This window comes from Corythoichthys intestinalis, chromosome 7, assembly GCF_030265065.1.
Source record: "Corythoichthys intestinalis isolate RoL2023-P3 chromosome 7, ASM3026506v1, whole genome shotgun sequence".
Lineage (NCBI taxonomy): Eukaryota > Metazoa > Chordata > Actinopteri > Syngnathiformes > Syngnathidae > Corythoichthys > Corythoichthys intestinalis.
The window spans coordinates 46,138,891-46,163,765 of record NC_080401.1 but is presented as its reverse complement, the minus strand read 5'-3'; the positions used below and the strand labels follow the sequence as shown (position 1 = coordinate 46,163,765).

The following is a 24,875-nucleotide window of genomic DNA, read 5'->3' as shown; positions in this document are numbered from 1 at the left end:
ACACAAACTAGAGAAGCATCATATACTTTTGTCCGGCCCATTTTTGGAGTTTTGTGTAAAATAATAATGATTTAATTTTTTCCCCCCATTCTCTTTTGTGCTTTTCCATTGCAAGCAAAATAAATGAAGATATTACTACAAAAGCATTTGTAATTGCAATCAATTTCTGGGAGAAACTGAGCGTTATCTGACAGAATTGCAGGGGTGCCAATACTTTTGGCCAGCACTGTATGGTCCTTCAAAAATAAAGGGTTTGGTACGGAAAACTTTCACAAACTTGGACAAAACATCAACCTCTTATAACAATGAACATAAGATTGTTTACCCTTACTTACACTGTCTTGGGAAAAAAAGAGCAACAAGCCCCATGCTGTGTGTCTGAAGCAAAATAAATAAAGGTTGGCTTTACTCACCATGATGTAATGACGCTGCATCTCTGACTTCTCACTGGCCAGCTTGTCACACTCAAGCTTCAGGCTGCGGAGAAAAGGGACGAGCAGAGTCAGCAGTGGTCACTTCAGTCCTCATCACCTTCATTTTCATTAGAACGTCCTCCCTTGTCGGCCATCTTAGCCATCATTACTGTCCTCCTCCTGACCTTACTGCTCATAAGCGGCATCCAGTGGGAAAACAACCACGCTAAAATGCTCACGTTCTACACCAGAAAGCAGGCAAATCTAAATATAGCACAGGCCATTAGCCGTAATCACGTCAGCGCTGATGACACGCGAGGCGATGGGACAAAAAAGAGGACACGTCAACAAGTCAGCCAGATGGTAAAATGAACACGACAGGAGAAGAGGGGGGAAGGTGGAAGAAAAATCACCCTGCGTGCGTTTGATTGAAGGAGCCGGTGCCGACACGCCAGTTTGACAAGGCGTGATCCCACGCGAGGACGGATAAGGCTGGGATGGTGTAAAGATATGCACAGGCACATGGCAGATAGAGCTACAACCTGCTCGATGCACTGTGTACATTGATGCTGTCTGCGGGAATGAAAGCTGCATGACAGTCAACACACGCTGTGTCACAATGTCACACATAGCTAATGCTGTCTTGTGACACCCATGTACAGAATCTCTTTTTATAATTATGATACAAGCCGCAAAGTTAGCTCCACTTCACTTTCTTTATCTTGTTTTTATCATGTTTAGCCTCCAGTCCACCTTTAAACCCCCTCATTTTTTAATTACAGGCTGTCAAGTCGCCATTCAGGTAGTTGTTCTTGTGGACATTTACTTTGAGGTCCTACTCCTGTCATTCGTAAACATAACGTCTTGAAACTTGGTAGAAATGTAGCATGGGCCAGTATCTATCGATCCTTCGAGCCCGATTTTTCATTTTTTTGAATCGGGCTGATTAATTAACTCATTCACTCCCGGCCGTTTTTCTGGATTTTGACTGATTTTGCAAAGCCCACAGAAAATTCTGTTGCTATATAAGCATGGAACCCACCAAAAGAAAGATTAGACTCTCTTCTTTCAGCATAAAAAAGTAAGTTCATATCTTTTTCCATTCTTTAGAAATCAGCATTAGAAAATAGCTTAGTTTGAGCAATTTTCCAATTTCTGATGAAAAAACGGAGAAAATGAGTTTACATGTAAACGCATACATTTCAAACATAACTTTGACTTTAACACAGCTATTTTTTGCATTAGTTACATCCCAAACATCTGAATAATGTTTTCCTTTTACAAAATATCATAATGAACAAGACAAATAGAGCTTTTGATAGCAAAGTATTAATTTGTTTACGCATGACTACTGAGAGATGATGCTTTGTCGCTGTGTCAACTTTTCCCTCATCGTTGTCTGTCTCGCAAAAATGGATTATTTTTTAATCTCTCTGGGGTCTACTTGGCGACCCCGCTGCACGGTGGTGTCAGTCGTTTTGCTCCGTCGTCCAGTGCCTGGCATTCCAGGCGTCCTCTCGGTTGTTTTGTTCGGTCGTCAGCGCTCCGACCGTGCTGGGTCTTTACAAAATGCGCTACTGCCCTCCAGTGGCCAGTTTTATTGCTTTGAAATGGGTTTGGAGCCTTGTTTTTTTGTTTCTCAGATAGCCATATATTCTTCTTGTTAAAAGAAAAAAAAAAAAACGCAAAAGACGTATGTATACGTTTCTGGGAGCAAATGAGTTAATTGCAGAATAACTGCAAAAACTGATTTACTGTTTTTAACTGTTAACTTGATAGTGAAATGTTAGTTTGGTTTAGCCCAGTGCTTCTCAATTATTTTCTGTTATGCCCCCCCCCCCCCACCCCCCCACAGGAAGACGTAAACGTTCCGTGCCCCCCAACTCTTTGCTGCCACTGTAAATATACTGTAGTATCATTTGTACATAAAATTGTTATTCTTTTAGGTGCACCTCTGCATAACATTGTGTTATTTTTTTAAGATTAAAGAAAAAAGTAATGTAGATCAACTTACAAAAGTGTAAAAAAAAAAATAAAAAAAAAACGAAAAAAAAAAAAACATCTATACTGTAAAAATACACTCGATGCATTTTTTGACCGTTTGAGACTGAAAAATAAAATGTAATAAAATCAATAAATAATAAATTCAAATCGAATAGCAACATGAACTTACGAGGACAATATGCCAAATAATTAGACTGAAAAAAACAAAAATTAATCAAACAAAAACGACAATGTCATTGGACAGAGGGACAGTTTTCATTTTTGCTGCAGACAGTATCCAGCTCCTTTCCTATGGTGTGGGGTTATTTTGCACTGAGCAACTTGGTATGCCACCTTATATGATGCTGACAGTGCTCGCTGGTTTACTGATGTGACACTGACAAAGCAAGAGGATTGTTGGCAATATTGGGCACGTTTTCGCTGATTTTTTTTTTTTTTTTTACATTTATACACAAAGTAAACAGACTGGCCTTTCCTCTTCTTCCACTGTACTAAAAGTCAACGCCAAATGCTACATAAGCTTGGTCATATTTCCTTGTCTTAGCTATTCATATCTCCAGTGCTCTTTGCTGTGTGCTCTTGCTTGGTTCAAAAATATTGCGCACACGCTGAAAGTGAGAGCGGCACTGCGACCCACTGAGTGGATGTGCAATTACACCTTATTCTATGCACATTACACTTTATTCTAGTACGGTAAAAAAGTATGTTCCCCAAGGTCACATGCGCCACCCCCAGCATCGCTCTGCGCCCCCCTGGGGGCCCGCCCCACTATTTGAGAAGTACTGGTTTAGCCAAAGAGGATTTTTGAACAATTTTGGAACTAATGTACAATGCATTAATAGAGCGGGGGGCGTGGGGGTAAAATCAATAATCGATGTATAATCGAATCAGAGCCTCTGAATCTTTATCGTAATTGAATCGTTAGGTGCCCAAAGATTCCCACCTCTAGTAAACACTGTCATGAACGTTTCCCACCAGATACGAGAGTTAACTCCAGCATGTTTAGTGTGTCTAGCGGTGGCAAAATACTTGGTGGTTTTTTTTCTCTCTGGCAACAGTCTCTCTTGAGAAAGTGTGTGTGTATAATGTAAACTGGCTTTTTATGGAAAAAAATCATTTTTGTTCTGATTATAATAATGTTGAGCTGTGGCTGTGGGTTTAGGCTCACATAAAGGACTGCATTTATTTTAATTTTATTTAGAATATTTTTAAATTTATGATACTTATGTACAAATTTGCCAATATGTTGTGAAAAATAAAAATCCCGTTCAATAGAATTTTTTTTTTTTAACGCAGATACAGGGGGCAAATAAAAATTTAGCCAACCACCAATTGTGCAAGTTCTCCTACTTGCAAAGATTAGAGAGGCCTGTAATTGTCAACATGGGTAAACCTCAACCATGAGAGACAGAATGTGGGGAAAAAAACAGAAAATCACATTGTTTGTTTTTTTAAGGATTTTTTTTTCCAAATTAGAGTGGAAAATAAGTATTTGGTCACCTACAAACATGTAAGAATGATGGCTGTCAAAAAGGTCTAACTTCTTCTAACGAAGTCTAACAAGGCTCCACTCGTTATCTGTATTAATGGCACCTGTTTTAACTCATTATCGGTATACAAGACACCTGTCCACAACATCAGTCAGTCACACTCCAAAACTCCCCTATTGCCAAGACCAAAGAGCTGTCGAAGGACACCAGAGACAAAATTGTAGACCCGCACCAGGCTGGGAAGAATGAATCTGCAATAGGTAAAACGCTTGGTGTAAAGAAATCAACTGTGGGAGCAATTAGTAGAAAATGGAAGAAATACAAGACCACTGATAATCTCCCTCGATCTGGGGCTCCATGCAAGATCTCACCCCGTGGCGTCAAAATGATAACAAGAACGGTGAGCAAAAATCCCAGAACCACATGGGGGGACCTAGTGAATGACTTAAAGAGAGCTGGGAACACAGTAACAAAGGCTAATATCAGTAACACAATGCGCCGCCAGGGACTCAAATCCTGCACTGCCAGACGTGTCCCCCTGCTGTAACCAGTACACTTCCAGGCCCGTCTGCGGTTCGCCAGAGAGCATTTGGATGATCCAGAAGAGGACTGGGAGAATGGTGTTATGGTCAGATGAAACCAAAATAGAACGTTTTGACAGAAACACAGGTTCTTGTGTTTGGAGAAAGAATACTGAATTGCATCCGAAGAACACCATACCCACTGTGAAGCATGGGGGTGGAAACATCATGCTTTGGGGCTGTTTTTCTGCAAAGAGACCAGGACGACTGATCTGTGTAAAGGAAAGAATGAATTGGGCCATGTATCGAGAAATTTTGAGTGAAAATCTCCTTCCATCAGCAAGGGCATTGAAGATGAGATGTGGCTGGGTCTTTCAGCATGACAATGATCCCAAACACACAGCCAGAGCAAAAAAGGAGTGGCTTCGTACGAAGCATTTTAAGGTCCTGGAGTGGCCTAGCCAGTCTCCAGATCTCAACCCCATAGAAAATCTGTGGAGGGAGTTGAAAGTCCGTGTTGCCCAACGACAGCCCCAAAACATCACTGCTGTAGAGGAGATCTGCATGGAGGAATGGGCCAAAATACCAGCAACAGTGTGTGAAAAGCTTGAGAAGAGTTACAGAAAACGTTTGGCCTCAGTTATTGCCAACAAAGGGTACATAACAAAGTATTAAGATGAACTTTTAGTATTGACCAAATACTTATTTTCCACCATGATTTGCAAACAAATTCTTTAAAAATCAAACAATGTGATCTTCTGTTTTTTTTCCTCCATATTCTGTCTCTCGTGGTTGAGGTTTACCCATGTTGACAATTACAGGCCTCTCTAATATTTTCAAGTGGGAGAACTTGCACAATGAGTGGTTGACTAAATACTTATTTGCCCCACTGTATCTCAAAGTAACACATTTTAAAGCTGTAATACCGTGATATTTTGGTTTAAGAATCTCATTCTGACACATGCTTATTGTTGACAGTCGTTGACAGCAAAGCGTAGAAATAAAAACTTTCTGAAAACCTCATGCTGCTTCACGTATTCTTTAACACTGTGATCACAAGACAACTTGCTTTGGCAAATTTGCATCACAGGCAGTTAAAACAAATTTGCATGTCATGTTTCCACTGAAGAGCATCACATCGCCTTCCTGCTTTCCATGTTTGCATTTGTGGGTTGTGTGTTATGTTGTCATGACAACAAACCTCCCCCATCCCTTCACCGACATTCTACCTGGGATTGGCTATGCACCTCTTGCGATTGGCTCTCATCAGCCGGCGGGCATGCACCGCTGCTCTCCAAAGACACTTTGATGGAGTTTTATGGCCGATTCTTCCGTTGCTAAATCGCTCGTCCTGTCATCTTTATTTTGATTGATGTATTCCCTGATCTATTTATGCATGGGACTGAGGCAAAGAGGAATTAAGAGGAGGAGGAGGAAGAAGAAGGCGACAGATACAATGGTTGCTATTATACCCAGGGGAACGCCTGTTGTACATTTGCCTTTTAAAGGCTGCCACAACATACGGTAAGATCCGCACAAAGCCTCCTGTGACTCCCCCATTTTAAGCCCAAGCACTGAGTCAACAGGCACACACAAAAAAAAAACCTTTTTCAACTGCGATTTTGCTCCTTAAAGGAGGTTAAACGCTGCACTCCATTGAGGGAAACAAACAAACAAAAACAAAAAAAACAGGCCAAAGTGAAAAAACAAAAACATCAAGATGTTATTGCCACGTAGCAATGCTCTACAAATAAAATGAAGAGATCAACATCGTGCTCGAAATATGCCAGGCTTTCATCTGTCATAGCTACAGTAGGCGCTAAAGTACACAGGAAAAAAACCAGGAAGGAAGTCAACCAGCCAAAAGAGAAAAACCCTGTGATGTCTCACCTTTCAGAAATCTCAAAACACATCAGTTAGCGTTCACTCTGGGGGAGGCTTCTTTCAACTTAATGGGGAGTTTAGTGAAGTGTAGGTAGCATGATTTCAAAGACGGGTTAACATGCACGGGAGGAATTAACTACGTAACATCCAAAAATAGTAAATTGGGCACATAACGACAGTTGGTGGGATACAGGGGCCGTTTACATGGTGACTCTCCGAGAAGACGAAAAATTTCATGTTTGCATTTACAGTGGTACCTCTACATACGAAGTTAATTTGTTCCAGGACCTTGTTTGTAAATCGAAATGGTCGTATGTCGAGCAGGATTTTCCCATAGGAATACATTATAATTCCATTAATTTGTTCCACAGCCCAAAAACCTACACTAAATCCTTAATAAATACTGCTGGTACTATTACAAATGACAATTACACATAGCAAAACAAATAAATTAAAAATACAAATCGGAATAATAATATAATAATAATAATAATTCCCGTAATAATGTAATGCATCGGGTTCTAATGTGGCGGACATTTTTTGCTGTACCTGAACGCACCATGTGGTTGACGTGACAGAGGGAGGAAGGGAGGACTATTTTCTAGGGCTGTCAAACGATTAAAATTTTTAATCGAGTTAATTACAGCTTAAAAATTAATTAATCGTAATTAATCGCAATTCAAACCATCTATAAAATATGCCATATTTTTCTGTAAATTATTGTTGGAATGGAAAGATAAGACAAGATGGATGGATATATACATTCAACATACGGTACATAAGGACTATTTATTTATTATAACAATAAATCAACAAGATGGCATTAACATTATTAACATTCTGTTACAGCGATCCATGGATAGAAAGACTTGTAGTTCTTAAAAGAAAAATGTTAGTACAAGTTAGAGAAATTTTATATTAAAACCCCTCTTAATGTTTTCGTTTTAATAAAATTTGTAAAATTTTCAATCAAAAAATAAACTAGGAGCCCGCCATTGCTGATGTCAATAATTACTTACACAATGCTCATGGATGCTGTAGCCTATAAAATCAGTCGCACCCAAGCGCCAGCAGAGGGCGGCAGAACTCCATAAAACACAACAAGTGAGCGTTTCACTGTGTACTGTCATTTAAACCTCTTTGAGCGGGACATCTGCGTTAATTGCGTCAAATATTTTAACGTGATTAATTTAAAAAATTAATTAACGCCCGTTAACGCGATAATTTTGACAGCCCTACTATTTTCACTTTCACTTTACATGTTCATCTGAGGGGGATAGTAGGCGTTGCAACTATTGATGAAATAAATTATTAGAAACTTGACGAAGCTGGCGATTTCTTTGGCGATTTAACCACAATAATAAGCCAGTCGAGCCAGTTCACGGATGCGCACACGATGCTATTATTTCCAACTTCATTTCAATTCTAAGTAGGGCAGCTGCTATCGAATATTTTAGTAATCGAGTAATCGACTTAAAATTCTATCGATTAATCGAGTAATCGGATAAAAGGTAAAGAGCAATTATAAATATAGATGAGAAAACAAGATATATCATCAAATATTGAACCATTTTCAGTCAATCAATGTCTTTATTTTTGATGTACATTGTTTAAAACAGCCAACAATTGTGTCTCAAATGTGACTCAAGTGTGAAAAAACAAAAGACTAATTGACTGCTTTCACTCAAAAAACTTTTAGATCTTATAAAAAAAAAAACACACATATTTCTTACCTAAAAATGTCATTACGCTTGATAACACACATCACTTAAAAGTTAGGTGTTTTTCCCACGTGTTTCAAGCCATTTCCACTTGTGTCAAGCTATAAGTTCTAGTTAAATTTTAAGTTATTCTAAACTGTAAGTCATGATAGGATTTTGAGTTTTTGCAGTGTTCAAAATAAATGTTGTGCTGTATTGGAGCACATTAGGCACCAGTGCTACTTGGTGTTTTATCCAGCAATGACTACTGAGCTAAAATTGACAGTTAGCATTATTAAGTTTTTATTTTACACCCTAATCACTCTACAGCGCTGTTTTCACAGATTTAAATAAAGCCTGTATGTAAGAGTTAACCACGCATCAACAGTAGTCATAATGAATAGAAACCTAGCCCTCCGCAGGGCTAACGTTACGTGATCGAGTGACAGTAACGTTAATCTTATTTATGAGCGCTGAGAAGTGTACTGCTTTAAGATGGCGGCTGTTTTATTAACGCCGCCGAGTCGGTCATTTCGCATCTAGTTCTACGTACATGTGATATCTATGACAAGCATACAGACGCTACCTGCTACCACGTAGCAACATGCGGGCGTAGTTTTTAGCAACGTCGGCGAAGTTTGTAACGGCTGTCGGCTGCAGTAAGGTATTTTTTTTATTCCTTCTTCCTCTACACACGTGACGTCAGCGCGTTGTCCCGCATTAAAAGTAGCCCGGGCAAAACGTGATGCTTAGAGCTGGCAAAATTAAACGATTCCTCGAGGTAAATGAAATTACTCGTATCAGTTTTTAAACTCGAGTTACTCGAGTTGCTCGAGTATTCGTTTCAGCTTTATCTTGTAAGCATCACCTTTTTCCTTTTTAGCCCACCTGGACTAGCATTATTGGAACCAATGTTGATTGCTCTTACAAAAAATATCTTCCGTGAGTCCGTCTTGTAGGGAAAAAAAACTGCGCCGCTGTCATAGATCGTCGTACTTCGAGCATGTCGTCGGGTGTAGAAACAAATGGCGAGTCAAATTTTACGTCGGATGTGAAAAGATCGTGTGTCGAAACGATCGGATGTCGAGGTACCATGGTGTATGGTTCTGTCTCTATTCAAACAATGTCGAAATTCCGTGTGAAAACGATGTCGTATTCATGCCAGGCCCAAGGGGGCAGTGCAGATTTACAAGGCGAAAGCGAATGATGCACTTTGACCTCAGCCTGGAAGACAACATGCTCGCCCACTCCAAGCAATGGCATTTTCTTTTGTTCATAAAGGTACAAAAATGGAAACATTTAACATATTTAAATTAAAAATATTATAAAAACAGTAAACTAAAGCCGACGTTCCGCCATATTTGCTGTTTTTAATGTTTAGCAGCACCGTTGCGCACGCCCAATGTGACGTGTACGAGTGCTGATGTTATCGACGCGGTCCCGCGCCGTGGGAGCTTTTGATATGCATGCGGAGCAAGCCCCCCTCAAGCCCCCGCAATTGAATTCTTCCACTTTGGAGGCAGGATTCCAAGGTTTGCGTCTTTGCCTTCCGTCTTCGCCGACACTGACACTGACAAAATGACACTTTGACACAATGAAAAGTAGTCTGTGTGCAGCTTACAGTATATAATAGACTTACTTTATTTTCCCCTCAAAATAACTCAAAATATAGCCATTAATATCTAAACCCCTGGCAAAAAAAGTGAGTACACCCCTTTGTGAAAGCTGTCAATTTTGACATACAACATGTGAATTGTCAATATCTTTAAGTGGCCACCAGTATTATCCACAACTGCCTTTACTCTCCTGGGCATGGAGTTGACCAGAGCTTCACAGGTTGCCACTGGAATGCTCTTCCACTCCTCCATGACGACGTTGCTTGCTGCCGGATATTTGAGACTTTGCGCACCTCCACCTTCCTCTTGAGGATCCCCCAAAGATGTTTTATTGGGTTCAAGTCTGGAGACATGCTTGCCCAGTCCATCACCTTTACCCTCAGCCTCTTCAGTAAAGCAGTGGTAATCTTGGAGGTGTGTTTGGGGTCATTCTCATGCTGGAACACTGCCCTGCGACCCAGTTTCTGGAAGGAGGGAATCATGTTCTGCTGCAGTATTTCACAGTACATGTTGGAGTTCATTATTCCCTCAATGGAATGTAACTCTCCAACACCTGCAGCACTCATGTAGCCCCAGACCATGACATTACCACCACCATGCTTGACTGTAGGCAAAACACACTTATCTTTGTACTCCTCACCTGGTCGCCGCCACACATGCTTGAGACCATTGGAACCAAACAAATTAATCTTCGTCTCATCAGAGCATAGGACATGGTTCCAGTAATCCATGTGCTTTGTTGACATGTCTTGAGCAAAGTGTTTGCGGGCTTTCTTGTGTACAGTCTTCAGAAGAGGCTTCCTCCTGGGGTGACAGCCAAGCACACCAATTTGATGTAGGGTGCGGCGTATGGTCTGAGCACTAACAAGGTGATCCCCCACCTCTTCAATCTCTGCAGCAATGCTGACAGCACTCCTGCAACAATCTTTCAAACAATGCATTTGGATGTGACGCTCAGCACGTGGGTTCAGCTTGTTTGGACGACCAACCCGAGGCCTGTTCTGAGTGGAACCTGCTCTTATAAAATGCTGGATGATCTTAGCCACTGTGCTGCAGCTCAGTTTCAGGGTGTTGGCAATCTTCTTGTAGCCTTCGCCATCTTCATGTAGCTCAACAATACGTATTTTAAGATCCTCAGAGTTCTTTGCCATGTGGTGCCATGTTGGAACTTTCAGTGACCAGTATGAGAAAGTGTGAGAGCTGCACTACAAATTTGAACACACCTGCTCACTATGCACACGTAGACCTAGTAACACTAACGAGTCACATGACATTTTGGAGGGAAAATGACAAGCAGTACTCAATTTGGATATTTAGGGATGTAGTTTCTAAGGGGTGTACTCACTTTTGTTGCCAGGGGTTTAGATATTAATGGCTAGATTTTGAGTTGAAAATAAATAAACTATTATATAAGCTGCACACACACACAGACTACTTTTCATTGTGTCAAAGTGTCATTTTGTCAGTGTTGTCCCATGAAAAGATATACTTAAATATCTGCAGAAATGCGAGGGGTGTACTCACTTTTGTGATACACTGTATATTATTAGCCTACCATCAAAATGACAAATAAAAATACATAATTAGCCTTCATGATTAAATGTTTATTTTCCCTACAGTGATCATATAGAGAATGACGCACCACGTGACTACTCTGTTGTACGATGCCACCTCAAGTTTAACTTCATTACAATATTAATGAATTGAAAGAATGTTTGTCCTCCTACAGAAACCATATTAAAACAAAAAATAAATTTACCTCCCCCATCTTTTTCCATTTTCAAAAATATTTGAAAAAGCTCCAGGGACCAACTAGGGCAGCGCTAAAGCGGCTCTAGAGCCGCGGGTTGCAGACCCCCATCTTAGTCCTTCTTTTTCCTTTTATTTGGCCCAAATACGTACTACATTACCACAACAATAATAGACCCTCTGTCAAAGGACCCATTTCAAGAAGTGGGGGGGAAATTCTAATAGCCGTGTAAAGAGTTTTACTAGTTTCGGTGAGAAGATGAATAGTTTTTTTGTTGTTGTTTGTGAACTACATCTCCACACAAACGCACATTGAAGTATCATTAACTTAGCAAGGAGAGGTACGAGAGTCATTTTTGGAGTGTCCCAGAGCTCGCAAAACGTGAAAAAAGTGCATTTATCAAAGTTCCATCAGCCGTGATTGCGTATATCCGTCCGCCTAAAAACAGCCTGATAGCACAGATATAAGTACGCCTGCCCCTCGTTGTCGAAGTTAGCACAGCGGCGCTCTGAAAATAGAGCATGGGCCTCGTCTCTCGGCTCAAATTCATCCAAACTTGGCCTTCCGTCCAAGACGGCCATCCACTGCTCACTTTCGCCGAAAAGTCCGATCCAAACTACTGTAATGCCCCGAATATGGGGAAGAAGGAGAGGAGTCAGTATTGGCTTACCCACTTTATTGTGGTAACAATAATAAAGAAAAACAATAACAATGTAACAGCGGGCTGCCGCGACATGCGACCGCTATCTCTCGCCCGTTCTCCTATTCTTCCTACTCGCTTCCCCTCTGCGTCACAGCTCCCCAGTCGGAGTTTCTCTTAAAGGGGCAGCACAAAGTTACGGACATTACAATACACAATGAATAGGTTGCCGCTGAACTCTTCACACTCGGCTGCTGCTAGTTTGAAACGGCCTTAAAATTTTTAAATAATAATAATTATTAAAAATAAAAAAAAACCATCTCATTTGCAAGGCGTGGCGGCTTTTATTTTGTTGTGGCGGGGCGCCACAATCTCTTGTATGTAGGGGAAACCGTGAAATAACAACACACGCTGGCTCAACGTCATTCAAGGGTGATCGTATTTGGATTTCCAAAAAGAGGACATAAATAACAGACATAAATAATCCACGTTTTGTCTTATATTAAAAATTTATACGGATCGATAGTATGTACGCACTGTCCGTGCATGACACACTGATGGGGGAAAATATTATGTGATGCCTTAACATTAGCACCTTATGCATTTGTGATGTATGATTGCTTCTGTGACATAAATTGTAACTTCTACTGTTTGTTACTTTGAGTCCCATAGTTAGGAGGGAATCTCACGAGATAACTTGTTTTGCACCATAGTACATGCTTGAGTCCCATAGTTAGGAGGGAATCTCACGAGATAACTTGTTTTGCACCATAGTACGCGCTTGAGTCCCATAGTTAGGAGGGCATCTCACGAGATAACTTGTTTTGCACCATAGTAGGCGCTTGAGTTTCATAGTTAGGAGGGAATCTCACGAGATAACTTAAATAAACATTCTACTTTAGCCCCTGGGAGCCTCAACTGGGGGGGAATCTCATACCCTTGGGGGGGGGGGGTAGTCTCACGACTTTGGGTGGTGCATTTTCGTGGGGGCAGGGAGTGGCCACCTGTGTCCCCGCGTCAGACGTGCCTATAAGAGTCGGGAGATTCCACCCATTCCCTGGAAGTCCGCTGGTGGATGAAACGTACGTATCGCCCAGCTTTGTCCTTTCGCCGCTTTGCCGGAGCGTTTTGGCTCCCCGCTCATTTGTCACTGTAAGCGATTTTCATTGCTAAGGGACATCTTGTTGTGCTGTAACGGTAACGCAGGGATTCTGGGATTGACAAACTCAAATCTAGCGTCATCGTTGCCATTTCTTATGCTTGTTTTTGATACTTGTTTGCTTGCTCTTGTAGGATTGTAATCAATAAATCTAATTTATTCTGCATTTTCTAATGAATAACCATCGTCTATTGAGCAAAAGTGTGCTGGTTGCTGAAATTTCGGAAAACACACACACACACATTCGGACAGTTTGCCCCGTCTCTCAGCCGTGTAAGCAATGTTGAAATATTGCTCATTTGGAGCAGAGAGAAAACCAAGCATTCCCAGGCTTATCCTCAAACCGTTTCATTTTTTATGACTGTTGTCAAGCCTGTCCCTTCCCCAAAAGCCGCGTTCAAGCTAGGCGCTAAAGCTAATGCACAGCTGCACCGTAGCGCCCTGTCTCTCTCACTCTTTGCTGACGAAATTGCTGCATGAATTCTGATTTGGGGGACTTGACAGGTCAGACTGCAGCCACATTCTGGAAAAATTTGGCCTAGATCAGATTTTAACCACATACGAAAGTGACCTAAATTGGATTTGAAATGGTTAACTTTTATGCAACTTTTTCCATTCAGATTGTCAAGTTAATGCCTCACTCGAGTTGGAAAAACATGAAAAAAATTGGATTTGTACTTTAGAACCTGTGGTATGAACCTAGCCATAGTTACTGCTTGTAGGACTCAATGAGGCATTACAAAAATGATGTACATCTTCTGTATTATGATTAGCGTGGAAACCCCCTGTAAACACAGCGTTTAGAATGAGGCCATTTTTCAAAACTGGAAAAGAGCGCTGTAATTTGACAGCCCAGGAGATTACGTGCAGAGAGCCCATTACAAAGAATCTAGGCAGCATCATTTGTAGCTGTTTTTAACTCTCACCTGTGATATTGTGCTTGAAGGAACTGGAACTCGTCCTTGATCCTGTCACAGGAGTCGGACGTTGTGAATTTCAGCTGCTGCGATGAAGCCTGGCAAGGGAGGAAGAGCAGTGTGAAAAAGGCAGCGGGTGCGATGGACTGAGAGGAAAAATAATTAAAAACGCAGGCGAGAGATCTAGAGCACTTTTTCAATGGTTTCGGTTCAGTGATTGCCAAAAGAGGCCACTTGGCCAATGTGGATCACATCCAATTACACATATAAGAACATAATTGCGACACCCTCCCATACCCTGGAATGATCAATAGCCAAAAAAAAAGCAACCCAAAAAGTAAGTGAGGGACTTATTATGCTTAGACCAGCATTGGGAGCAACTTCAAAAGCTAGTTAACAGTATGCAAAGCAAAGCAGCACAGGATATAAAAAATTCAGGAAGGCTACTGCTGTTCAGAAAAAGTCTACACACCCTTGTTCAAATGTCAAGCTTTAGTTGAATGAAGAATGAGTTCAAATAAATCATTTCAAAACCTTTTTCACAAACTGACCTAAAATGGTGCAATGTGTCCACTGTAAAACTGAATTACCATACCACAACAGTATGTCAACATTCACCAATACATGGTATTTTGATGTTAGCTGATTTACCATCACCTACCGCCTCAAGTTAAAATTAAGTCTGAAATAACTAATCGATTAAAACCGATTAATTCATTAGTTGCCAAATTTGATAATCCATTTTTGCCGGCAGCTACATAATAAGCAGTCCTGTTTGAGTCTTTGTGCGCGCCAGTGATCCGAGCAAGAGAGAGAGAGAGTTCACTGCTACACTCAGGCTGTATTGCTGACTCAGCAATATTACGGAGTGTCGAGAGTTAGATTATCTTTTGTGTTGTTAGATCCAGTGTGCCTCCATTAGAGGTGAGTAAATGAAGCTAATTGTATTGTTTGTATTCTTTGTTGAGGAGATGTTACTACTTAGCACGGAGCGCTAAGCGAGTTAGCAATTATGCTAATCAGTGTGTTAAGTGCTGGTTTGTATTGTGTTTTGGAGAAGCATATAAGCACTTTGAGTTATTGATAGATAGTAAAGTTGGCTCATTTCTTTCTCTTTTTTTTCTTTTTTTTTAAACAACACAAATAAACCCATTCACCTAACAGCTGAGTCCCCTTTCAACACAAACTCCCATTCAATCTTTAAATTTTCATGCAAGCGAGTGTGCTTTGAAATTGGATTTGAATTGTATTTACGAATACTTGTTCAATTCAAGAAAACTGATTCATTACAGTCTGCCTCTCCTCGTTCAATTTTTTTGTTTAGTTTGTTTAAAGAAAAATGAGTCATTGACATAATTTATATCAGCGCTTTTCCCACAAGAATAAAAATGTCAATCAATAGCACTTTTTTTTTTTTTTTTTTAAATTTGAAAGAACAGGACTTTTGTCTGATTAATGTACTAATAAATTATTTTTATGATTTATACTCAGAACCATTATTAAAAACTTCAAGTTTTATGTACTTAAAACAGTACAGTTGAAGACTACAGTTAAGTCAGGAAGCTGTAATAAAATATTTTTGAAAGAAAGTCATGCATTTTGTCTTCATTGTTACTTACAACATGTCTAAACTCACTTCAAGCTGAATTGTGAAGGTATTTGAAAAAGTTACATTTATTACATTAAGTTACATTTGCTTCAATCAAAATGTATATTTTCGATTAAAAAAGTCGCTTCAATCAAAAAAATAAATGTAATTAAATGCAAAAATTAATTTGAAACTTAAAAAAAAAAGCACGAGAAAGCTATTTTACTTTGAATTTTTTTTTTGATTGAAGTAATGTTGATTTGTGTTTGGGCCACATTTTGGCTAGGACATTTGTATCTTTATTATTCAATCAAAAAATAAGTTGCTTCAAAAAATATTTTCAAAAAGAAAAATCGCTTCAACCAAAAAAAGAAAAAATTCAATCATAGAAAACGTTTTTGAATGCAAAAAAATATTTGAGATTGAAAAATTTGCATTTGAACACTTAATTTTTCATTGAAAAAGTTTTGATTGAAGCAATCCTTTTTGTGTTTGGCCTATATTATGGGTAGGACATTTGTTTCTAAATCATTTAATCCCCCCAAAAAACTTTCTTTAATCAAAAAAAATATATATATTTTCAATCAAAGTATAAAATCATTTGAAAAAAAAAAATTTTTTTTTTTAATATATGCAAAGCAACTGACCGTCTAAGGTGCTAGTCACATGATCTGTTAAAAAAAATAATTTTGACCCATTATAAAAAAAAAAATTGTTCATTTAATTCATTTTTGTTGTAGCTTTATTGCTTTACAACTTCTTATATATAGGAAAGTCAATTTCCTGTAATGATACTTTCGGCCACCAGGGGGGGCCTGCCCCCCTGGACCCCTAAAAATCCGCGTATGGTTTCAGCCTTAGTTAGAATGGATAGAAATCCACCCACAAATGGTCAAGGACAGACGCAATCACTTTATTTCACATTAAACAAAAACAAATGGAAAAAGAAATGGGTGCATTAATAAACTTTTACATTACTATTGACCAGAGGATTAGCAGTGCCCAGTTAAAATGGGTTGTATGACCATCGCAGTCAATGGATGCAAATTAATTTTTCATGGGACAATAGGTACAATATTCAGTAGCTACAGCCCTTCACTACATGCTAACTTCACGTGTCATGCAATTAGGTAGTCACGTGCCTGTCACTGGTTACCGCCACAATGCACAAAGAATTAACTAGTGCAAACAAGCCCTATTTGTGTAAGTATGGTAAGTAATACTGCATTGTATGATGCAGTAGGATGCACATGAACACGGTGTTAGCAGGTCTTTGCCAAATCTGGCACAGCAAGTGTAGGTAGACCCTAAATCTCACAGGGGGCAGCTGTATTCACTATAAATGTTCCCCGAACGCCACTTTGGATACGCCTGCCAACCAGCTAGCCTCCACGCCATGTCGAAAGCAGTTTGTCAGAGCCCTATATAGCCACCAAGAACAATAACTCTTTCACCATGCTTGACTGATGTCATTTGTTGTCATTGTAAATCTGTCCACATTTTCAACGAAGACAACTTTACACCGACTGCTTGTGTAAACCCGACTCAAGGCAAAATCTCATTATTCCTCAGTAGTCGGCGTAATGGCTCACGTGGGAGGTGACATTTTCCTACTAAAACTGGCATGCCGCTACTAAGAATGACTTATCCTCTGCTCCCTTAGCATTCATACAAGCATGGTCAGAGAACCCGAGACACAATAAGTTTAGAAAAATACAGCTTGCTTTTTTTCAAAAATATTAAATATTAAATGTCACAAAGAAAAATAAATGAGCTTTCTACCAAATTCTGATTTAATGTGGTCTACCTGCATTATTAATACTGTGCTGCTTGTGCTTACATACAGTGGGGCAAATAAGTATTTAGTCAACCACCAATTGTGCAGGTTCTTCTACTTGAAAAGATTAGAGAGGCCTGTAATGGGTCAACATGGATAAACCTCAACCATGACACAGAATGTGGAACAAAAAACAGATAATCACATTGTTTGATTTTTAAAGAATTTATTTCCAAATTAGAATGGAAAATAAGTATTTGGTCACCTACAAACAAGCAAGATTTCTGTCTGTCAAAGAGGTCTAACTTCTTCTTACGAGGTCTAACGAGGCCCCACTCGTTACCTGTATTAATGGCACCTGTTTTAACTCATTATCGGTATAAAAGACACCTGTCCACAACATCAGTCAGTCACACTCCAAACTCCACTATGGCCAAGACCAAAGAGCTTTCGAAGGACACCAGAGACAAAATTGTAGACCTGCACCAGGCTGGGATGACTGAATCTGCAATAGGTAAAACGCTTGATGTAAAGAGACCAACTGTGGGAGCAATTATTAGAAAATGGACGACATACAAGACCACTGATATCTCCCTCGATCTGGGGCTCCATTCAAGATTTCACCCCGTGGCGTCAAAATGATAACAAGAACGGAGAGCAAAAATCCCAGAACCACACGGGGGGGGGGCCTAGTGAATGACCTACAGAGAGCTGGGACTACAGTAACAAAGGCTACTATCAGGAACACAATGCGCTGCCAGGGTCTCAAATCCTGCACTGCCAGAAGTGTCCCCCTGCTGAAGAAAGTAAACGTCCAGGCCCATCTGCGGTTTGCTAGAGAGCATTTGGATGATCCAGAAGAGGACTGGGAGAATGTGTTATGGTCAGATGAAATCAAAATAGAACTTTTTGGTAGAAACACAGGTTCTTGTGTTTGGAGGAGAAAGAATACTGAATTACATCCGAAGAACACCATACCCACTGTGAAGCATGGGGGTGGAAACATCATGCTTTGGGGCTGTTTTTCTGCAAAGGGACCAGGACGACTGATCTGTGTAAAGGAAAGAATGAATGGGGCCATGTATCGAGAGATTTTGAGTGAAAATCTCCTTCCATCAGCCAGGGCATTGAAGATGAGACGTGGCTGGATCTTTCAACATGACAATGATCCCAAACACACAGCCAGGGCAACAAAGGAGTGGCTTCGTAAGAAGAATTTCAAGGTCCTGGAGTGGTCTAGCCAGTCTCCAGATCTCAACCCCATAGAAAATCTGTGGAGGGAGTTGAAAGTCCGTGTTGCCCAACGACAGCCTCAAAACATCACTGCTCTAGGGGAGATCTGCATGGAGGAATGGGCTAAAACACCAGCAACAGTGTGCGAAAAGCTTGTGAAGTTACAGAAAACATTTGGCCTCCGTTATTGCCAACAAAGGGTACATAACAAAGTACTGAGATGAACTTTTGGTATTGACCAAAACTTATTTCCCACCATGATTTGCAAATAAATTCTTTAAAAATCAAACAATGTGATTTTCAGTTTTTTTTTCCACATTCTGTATCTCATGGTTGAGGTTTACCCATGTTGACAATTACAGGCTCCTGAATATTTTCAAGTGAGAGAACTTGCACAATTAGTGGTTGACTAAATAATTATTTGCCCCACTGTAAATGAAACTGTTGACAGAAGACTGAAAAATAACTTTAGGTGACGAGCTTCAAAAACCTGGATTAAATTTAAAATATTTAAAGACATTAATACAGTACTCCCCATTTTTCCTTTAAAACCCGGCATTTCACTGTCAAAGGAGGAGCTGGCATTACACACGGAAACAAAAGTCCACACACACAAAACTCAAGCGGTTGCTTAGAGACGCTGACTGTAAAGCCAAATAAGCTTTTCCATTATCTCTCCGGACCGTACTGGCGAGGAACAAACTCATCAAACAGCACCGCGGCTATTTGGTGCTGTGCCACGCTGAGCATGTGTCAACACAAGGCACTTAGCTGCAGGCAGCCTCACACATCACGCTGCGATAACTGCTCCCTGCACTGCTTGGCTTTTGCATACCGGGTGTGTGTTTTTGTGTGTGTTTCCATACAGGTTGGCCTCAAGGCTGGAGTTGCTGCCCCAGATCTTGTTTCTACCCAGTGAAGCCCAGTGTGTACAACCATTTTAAACACCATATTTGTGTGTGTGTGTCTGCAGTCAACAGCCTTAGGTAGACCTTTCTGTTGCACGCAAATGTTGGAAGCTACACCAAATAGATCTAGGGCTCTATTTTCGTAGGACGTGCATGCCGAAAAGTTGCTGTATCCGGATTCTTTTTGCCAATTTGGCAGACAACTCTGCATCAAGCTGAAAGTTCCAACATAGCGATGTGTACTTACGCCGGGTGGAATGACAATATTGTGGAAGAAAATCAGTCAAAAATATAGACTATATTTTAAAATTGCAGCATTTAATCTAGCATGATTTTGCTGAATTTGACTGAGGCAGAGATAGATATAATTTCTGAGCTCTTCAGAAGTGCTGCGATTTCAGACACATTTCTTTCCTTAACTCATTCACTTCCAGCCATTATCACCGCAAACTAGGGTTGTTCCGATCATGTTTTTTTGCTCCCCATCCGATCCCGATCGTTTTAGTTTGAGTATCTGCTGATCCCGATATTTCCCGATCCAATTGCTTCTTTTTTGCTCCCGTTTCAATTCCTATCATTCCCGATAATTTTTCCCGATCATATACATTTTGCCAATGCATTAAGAAAAAAATGAATAAAACTCGGACGAATATATACATTCAACATACAGTACATAAGTACTGTATTTGTTTATTATGACAATAAATCCTCAAGATGGCATTTACATTATTAACATTCTTTCTGTGAGAGGGATCCACGGATAGAAAGACTTGTAATTCTTAAAGGATAAATGTGACTTTGTATATTGTGACTAAATATTGCCATCTAGTGTATTTGTTGAGCTTTCAGTAAATGATACTGTAGCCATTTAACTTCTGCCCAAATGCATGATGGGAAGTGCAACCATGACTGTGCGTCGTGGTACCAATTGATATATCTTCTCTGTGTTGGGAATTAACATAGGGTGTTAAGAAAAAGATCAACTACTACCTTTCTTCCCCACACTGCTTCCCACGATTATTTTAATTGTTGGGAGAGGGATTGTAAGGCTTTAGCCATTTAAAAAAGGCTCCAAAGGCTGCCAAAATTCACTCTAATCATTTTACGCTGCCTTTTAGCTCTATATACTGTGTGGGTATAATGGCGCCATTATAGAATGAACGCGACAATGCGTGATTGGGTCGTGCAGCGCATGCGTTAATTGCGTTAAATATTGTTACGTGATAAATGTAAAAAATTCCTGCCGTTAACGCAATAAATTTGATAACCCTACCTTAAGCTTAAACTAAAGACTCTGAAAGAGTGTAACACATTATGTCTGTAACGTTAAATACAATTAGAAAATGATTTAATTAATATATATATATATATATATATATATATATATATATATATATATATATATATATATATATATATATAATAAAAAAAGCAATGTCCGATATTTTTTTGCCGATTACGATACTTTGAAAATGACGTGATCGGACCCGATCGATCGGGACATCTCCAGTGCAAACCCTTTCGCTCCCGGCCGTTTTACTGGATTTTAACTAATTTTGCAAGGCCCACAAAAAATTCTGTTCTATTGCTATATAAACATGAAACCCACCAAAAGAAAGATTAGACTCAATTCTTTCAGCAGAAAAAAAGTTTCAATTCTTTAGAAATCAGCATTAGAAAATAGCCTAGCTTGAGCAATTTTCCAATTTCTGATTAAAAAAAAAAAAAAAAAAAAAAGAGGAATTGAGCTTGTTGTGTAAGCATACATTTCAAACATAACTTTGACTTTAACACAGCTATTTTTTGCTCTAGTTACATCCCAAACATCTGAATAATGTTTTCCTTTTACAAAATTACATAAACAACAAGACAAATAGAGTTTTTGATTGCAACGTAACAATTTATTTACACATAACTAACTGAGAGATGACGCTGTTGTGGCCGCGACAGCCGGGGTAAACTTTTCCCTCATCGCCGCCTGTCTCTGCTCGGCGAGCAGCACGGACTCAACGGCATTGTCTGCTGCACCTGTGGTCCCGGTCATTCTGCTCGGTCGTCCAGCGCCTGGCATCCCGGGCGTCCGCCCGGTTGTTCCGCTCGGTCGTTCGCTGCTTGGCATCCTGGACGTCCAGTCGGTCGTCTTTCGCCGGTGGCCCGGCCGATCATTCTTTTGAATCTGGTTGCGGGTCTTACCAAATGCCCGACTGCCCTCCAGTGGCCAGTTTCATTGCTTTAAAATGGATTTTCAGCGTTGTGCTTTGGAGCTAACTTGAATCAGAACCAAGAGATGTCTCTTGTGAAAAAAAACGTAAAAGACATATAAATACCTTTCTGGGACACTGAAACAATTTAAAAATAGAACGTATTTTTACGTTTTGGGAGCAAATGAGTTAATATAACAACAATGGATCAGACCGTGCGAATCAATGTGGAAATCATTGTTTGAACGTTTTATCACATTTGGTCAGGCTACCCCATACTCCATTTTGGTGTTTTATGTCTTTAAACTTCAATGTTATGCTCCACCTACAAACCATAACACAACTTTTCCCTAACAATTTTAGGTCTCTGTCACATACATGCCTTTCAAATGTGGTCAAAAAACATTTTCCAAAAATGTGCACTTTCGTTTCAAGAGGCACTAAAGTGATTTTCCAATATTTTAAACATTAGAATAAGTTATACAGTGATCCCTCGTTTCAGGAGTCAGGAGTGGTTAGCACTGAAAAAAGCTTTCTGGGGGTTGCCACTTCCTGGTTCAAAAATGTGCAATATTAAGCATACAGTAAATAAATTAAGCATTATTATAATTTGTATTTGCTGTGATTTAATACAATTCTTTTGTCGCTCGACCAGTTCCTGTCTGGGTCTTTTTTTTTTTCTGACCTCCACCACCGCAACGCTCTTTGTCATCGAGCCAGCAGAGAGGCACTTTTCTCTTCCTCCTCGCCTGGTCCTCAATCACCTCTAAACGGCTGCAAGACAACAACGAGCTCCAGCCTTGACACACCGTGTGTGTTGGCATTAAATGAGTGAATGTTTTTATCAGATAAACATATTAAAGGAATATCTTACAACTGATAAAATACACCTCTCTACTTGCAAGCATGCAGAACCCCACTGAAGCAGGAGTGTGAAGTGAGTGAATATTTAATTTTTGTATTATTGTGAAATAGTGAAGCTTGGTGTCATTGAAGAACGATTGTAGTCCGTGTCTCAGCAATTTGTCAAAGTCACCACACTCATGCTTCCTACCGACACACCCTCTCCACCAACAGCCAATCAAGAGCAAAGAGTATTCAAATAAGATACAGTCAGCTGCACACTCATATGCTCCCAAAAACGTATAAATACGTTCTATTTTTAATTGTTTCAGTGTCCCAAAGACGTATTTATACGTCTTTTACGTTTTTTTTTCACAAGACACATCTCTAGGTTCTGATGCAACTTGGCTCCAAAGCACAATGCTGAAAATCCATTTTAAAGCAACAAAACTGGCCACTGGAGGGCAGTACCGCATTTAGTAAGACCGCAACCCGATTCAACGAAACGAACGTCCAGACCGCAAGCGGAAGACGACCGAGCAGAACAACCGGGAGGACGCCCGGGATGCCAGGCGCTGGACGACCGAGCAGAAAGACCGGGACCACCAGTGCAGCGGACGATGCCGTTGAGTCCGTGCTGCTCGCTGAGCAGAGCCCGCGCCGCTGTGCTCGGCCGCTCGCGTCCCCTGCTACCCTCCAGTGTCCCGCGACTCAGCCGGAAACGCGCACGGCCAAACCAGTTCCCCCCCAAGAACACAAAATGCCCCAAACAATTCCCCAGGCGAACTCCGCCACGAGGGAGTGGTCACCACAAAAGAAGGACTAAAAAAATCCATCTTGATGAGACAGGCGGCGATGAGGGAAAAGTTTACCCTGGCTGTCGCTGCCACAGCAGCGTCATCTCTCAGTTCAATAGTTTGGTTACGTGTAAATAAATAGTTACTTTGCTAACAAAAGCTCTATTTGACTTGTTGTTTATGTTATTTTGTAGAAGGAAAACGTTATTCAGATTTTTGGCACGTCAAAAAAGAAAAAAATAGCTGTGTCATGTCAAAGTTATGTTTGAAATGTATGCTTTTACAAAAAGCTCAGTTTCTCTGTTTTTTCATCAGAAATTGGAAAATTGCTCAAACTAAGCTATTTTCTAATGCTGATTTCTAAAGAATGGAAAAAGATATGAACTAACTTTTTTTCCTGCTGAAAGAAGAGAGTCTAATCTTTCTTTTGGTGGGTTCCATGTTTATATAGCAATAGAACAGAGCTTTCTGTGGGCCTTGCAAAATCAGTCAAAATCCAGTAAAACGGCAGAGTTAATCACAGCTTAAAAATTATTTAATCGTAATCAATCGCAATTCAAACCATCAATAAAATATGCCATATTTTTCTGTAAATTATTGTTGGAATGGAAAGATAAGACACAAGATGGATATACACATTCAACATACTGTACATAAGTACTGCATTTGTTTATTATAACAATAAATCAACAAGATGGCATTAACATTATTAACATTCTGTTAAAGCAATCCATGGATAGAAAGACTAGTAGTTCTTAAAAGATAAATGTTATGTACTGTATATTTTATGTTAAAACCCCTCTTAATGTTTTCGTTTTGATAAAATTTGTAAAATTTTCAAACAAAAATTAAACTAGTAGCTCGCAGTTGTTGATGTCAATAATTACATAATGCTCATGGTGCTGAAACCCATAAAATCAGTTGCACCCAAGCGCCAGCAGAGGGCAACAAAACACCAAAAAACACAGGTAACAAGTGGAAACGACACTGTGCTGTCATTTTAATCTGTTTCAGCGGGGCATGTGCGTTAAATGCATCAAATATTTTAACGTGATTAATCAAAAAAATGAATTACTGCCCGTTAACGCGATCATTTTGACAGCCATAAAAATAATGCAAAAAATAATGATAATAAAACTTACGTGTCACTTTAATTGAAGACTATTACTTGCCCATCCGGGTCATTAAAAGTTCTTTTTTGCCTATACAATATGTCGAATCCATTTGAAGTCAAAATGGATTGGCGGTCAGTCTCCATCAATTGCAGCGAATGAGTTAAAACTAGCTGAAAAAGAATATTTACACTTTACTCTAATGACAATTACCATTACAGTAACACCATTTAAAACAAAACAAAAAAAATCAGTCAGTGGGACTTTAACTAGTAAGATGGCTGCCAAAGAGGGCGGTGGGTAAATGAATTGCTCTATGTAC

The 24,875-nt window shown here is 39.9% G+C and overlaps 1 protein-coding gene across 2 annotated transcripts in view; it reads right to left on the bottom strand.

Annotated features, from left to right (window-relative positions):
• tle5 (TLE family member 5, transcriptional modulator) overlaps nucleotides 1–24,875 on the bottom strand; it is a 102,452-nt gene that overhangs the window by 47,757 nt on the left and 29,820 nt on the right. For both annotated transcript variants that reach the window (XM_057840499.1, XM_057840498.1), the window contains exons 2-3: nucleotides 14,104–14,192; nucleotides 414–477 (exon numbers count right to left, since the gene is read on the bottom strand). In XM_057840499.1, the coding sequence (XP_057696482.1) occupies nucleotides 414–477; nucleotides 14,104–14,192 (153 nt within the window). The remainder of the gene's footprint in view (nucleotides 1–413; nucleotides 478–14,103; nucleotides 14,193–24,875) is intronic.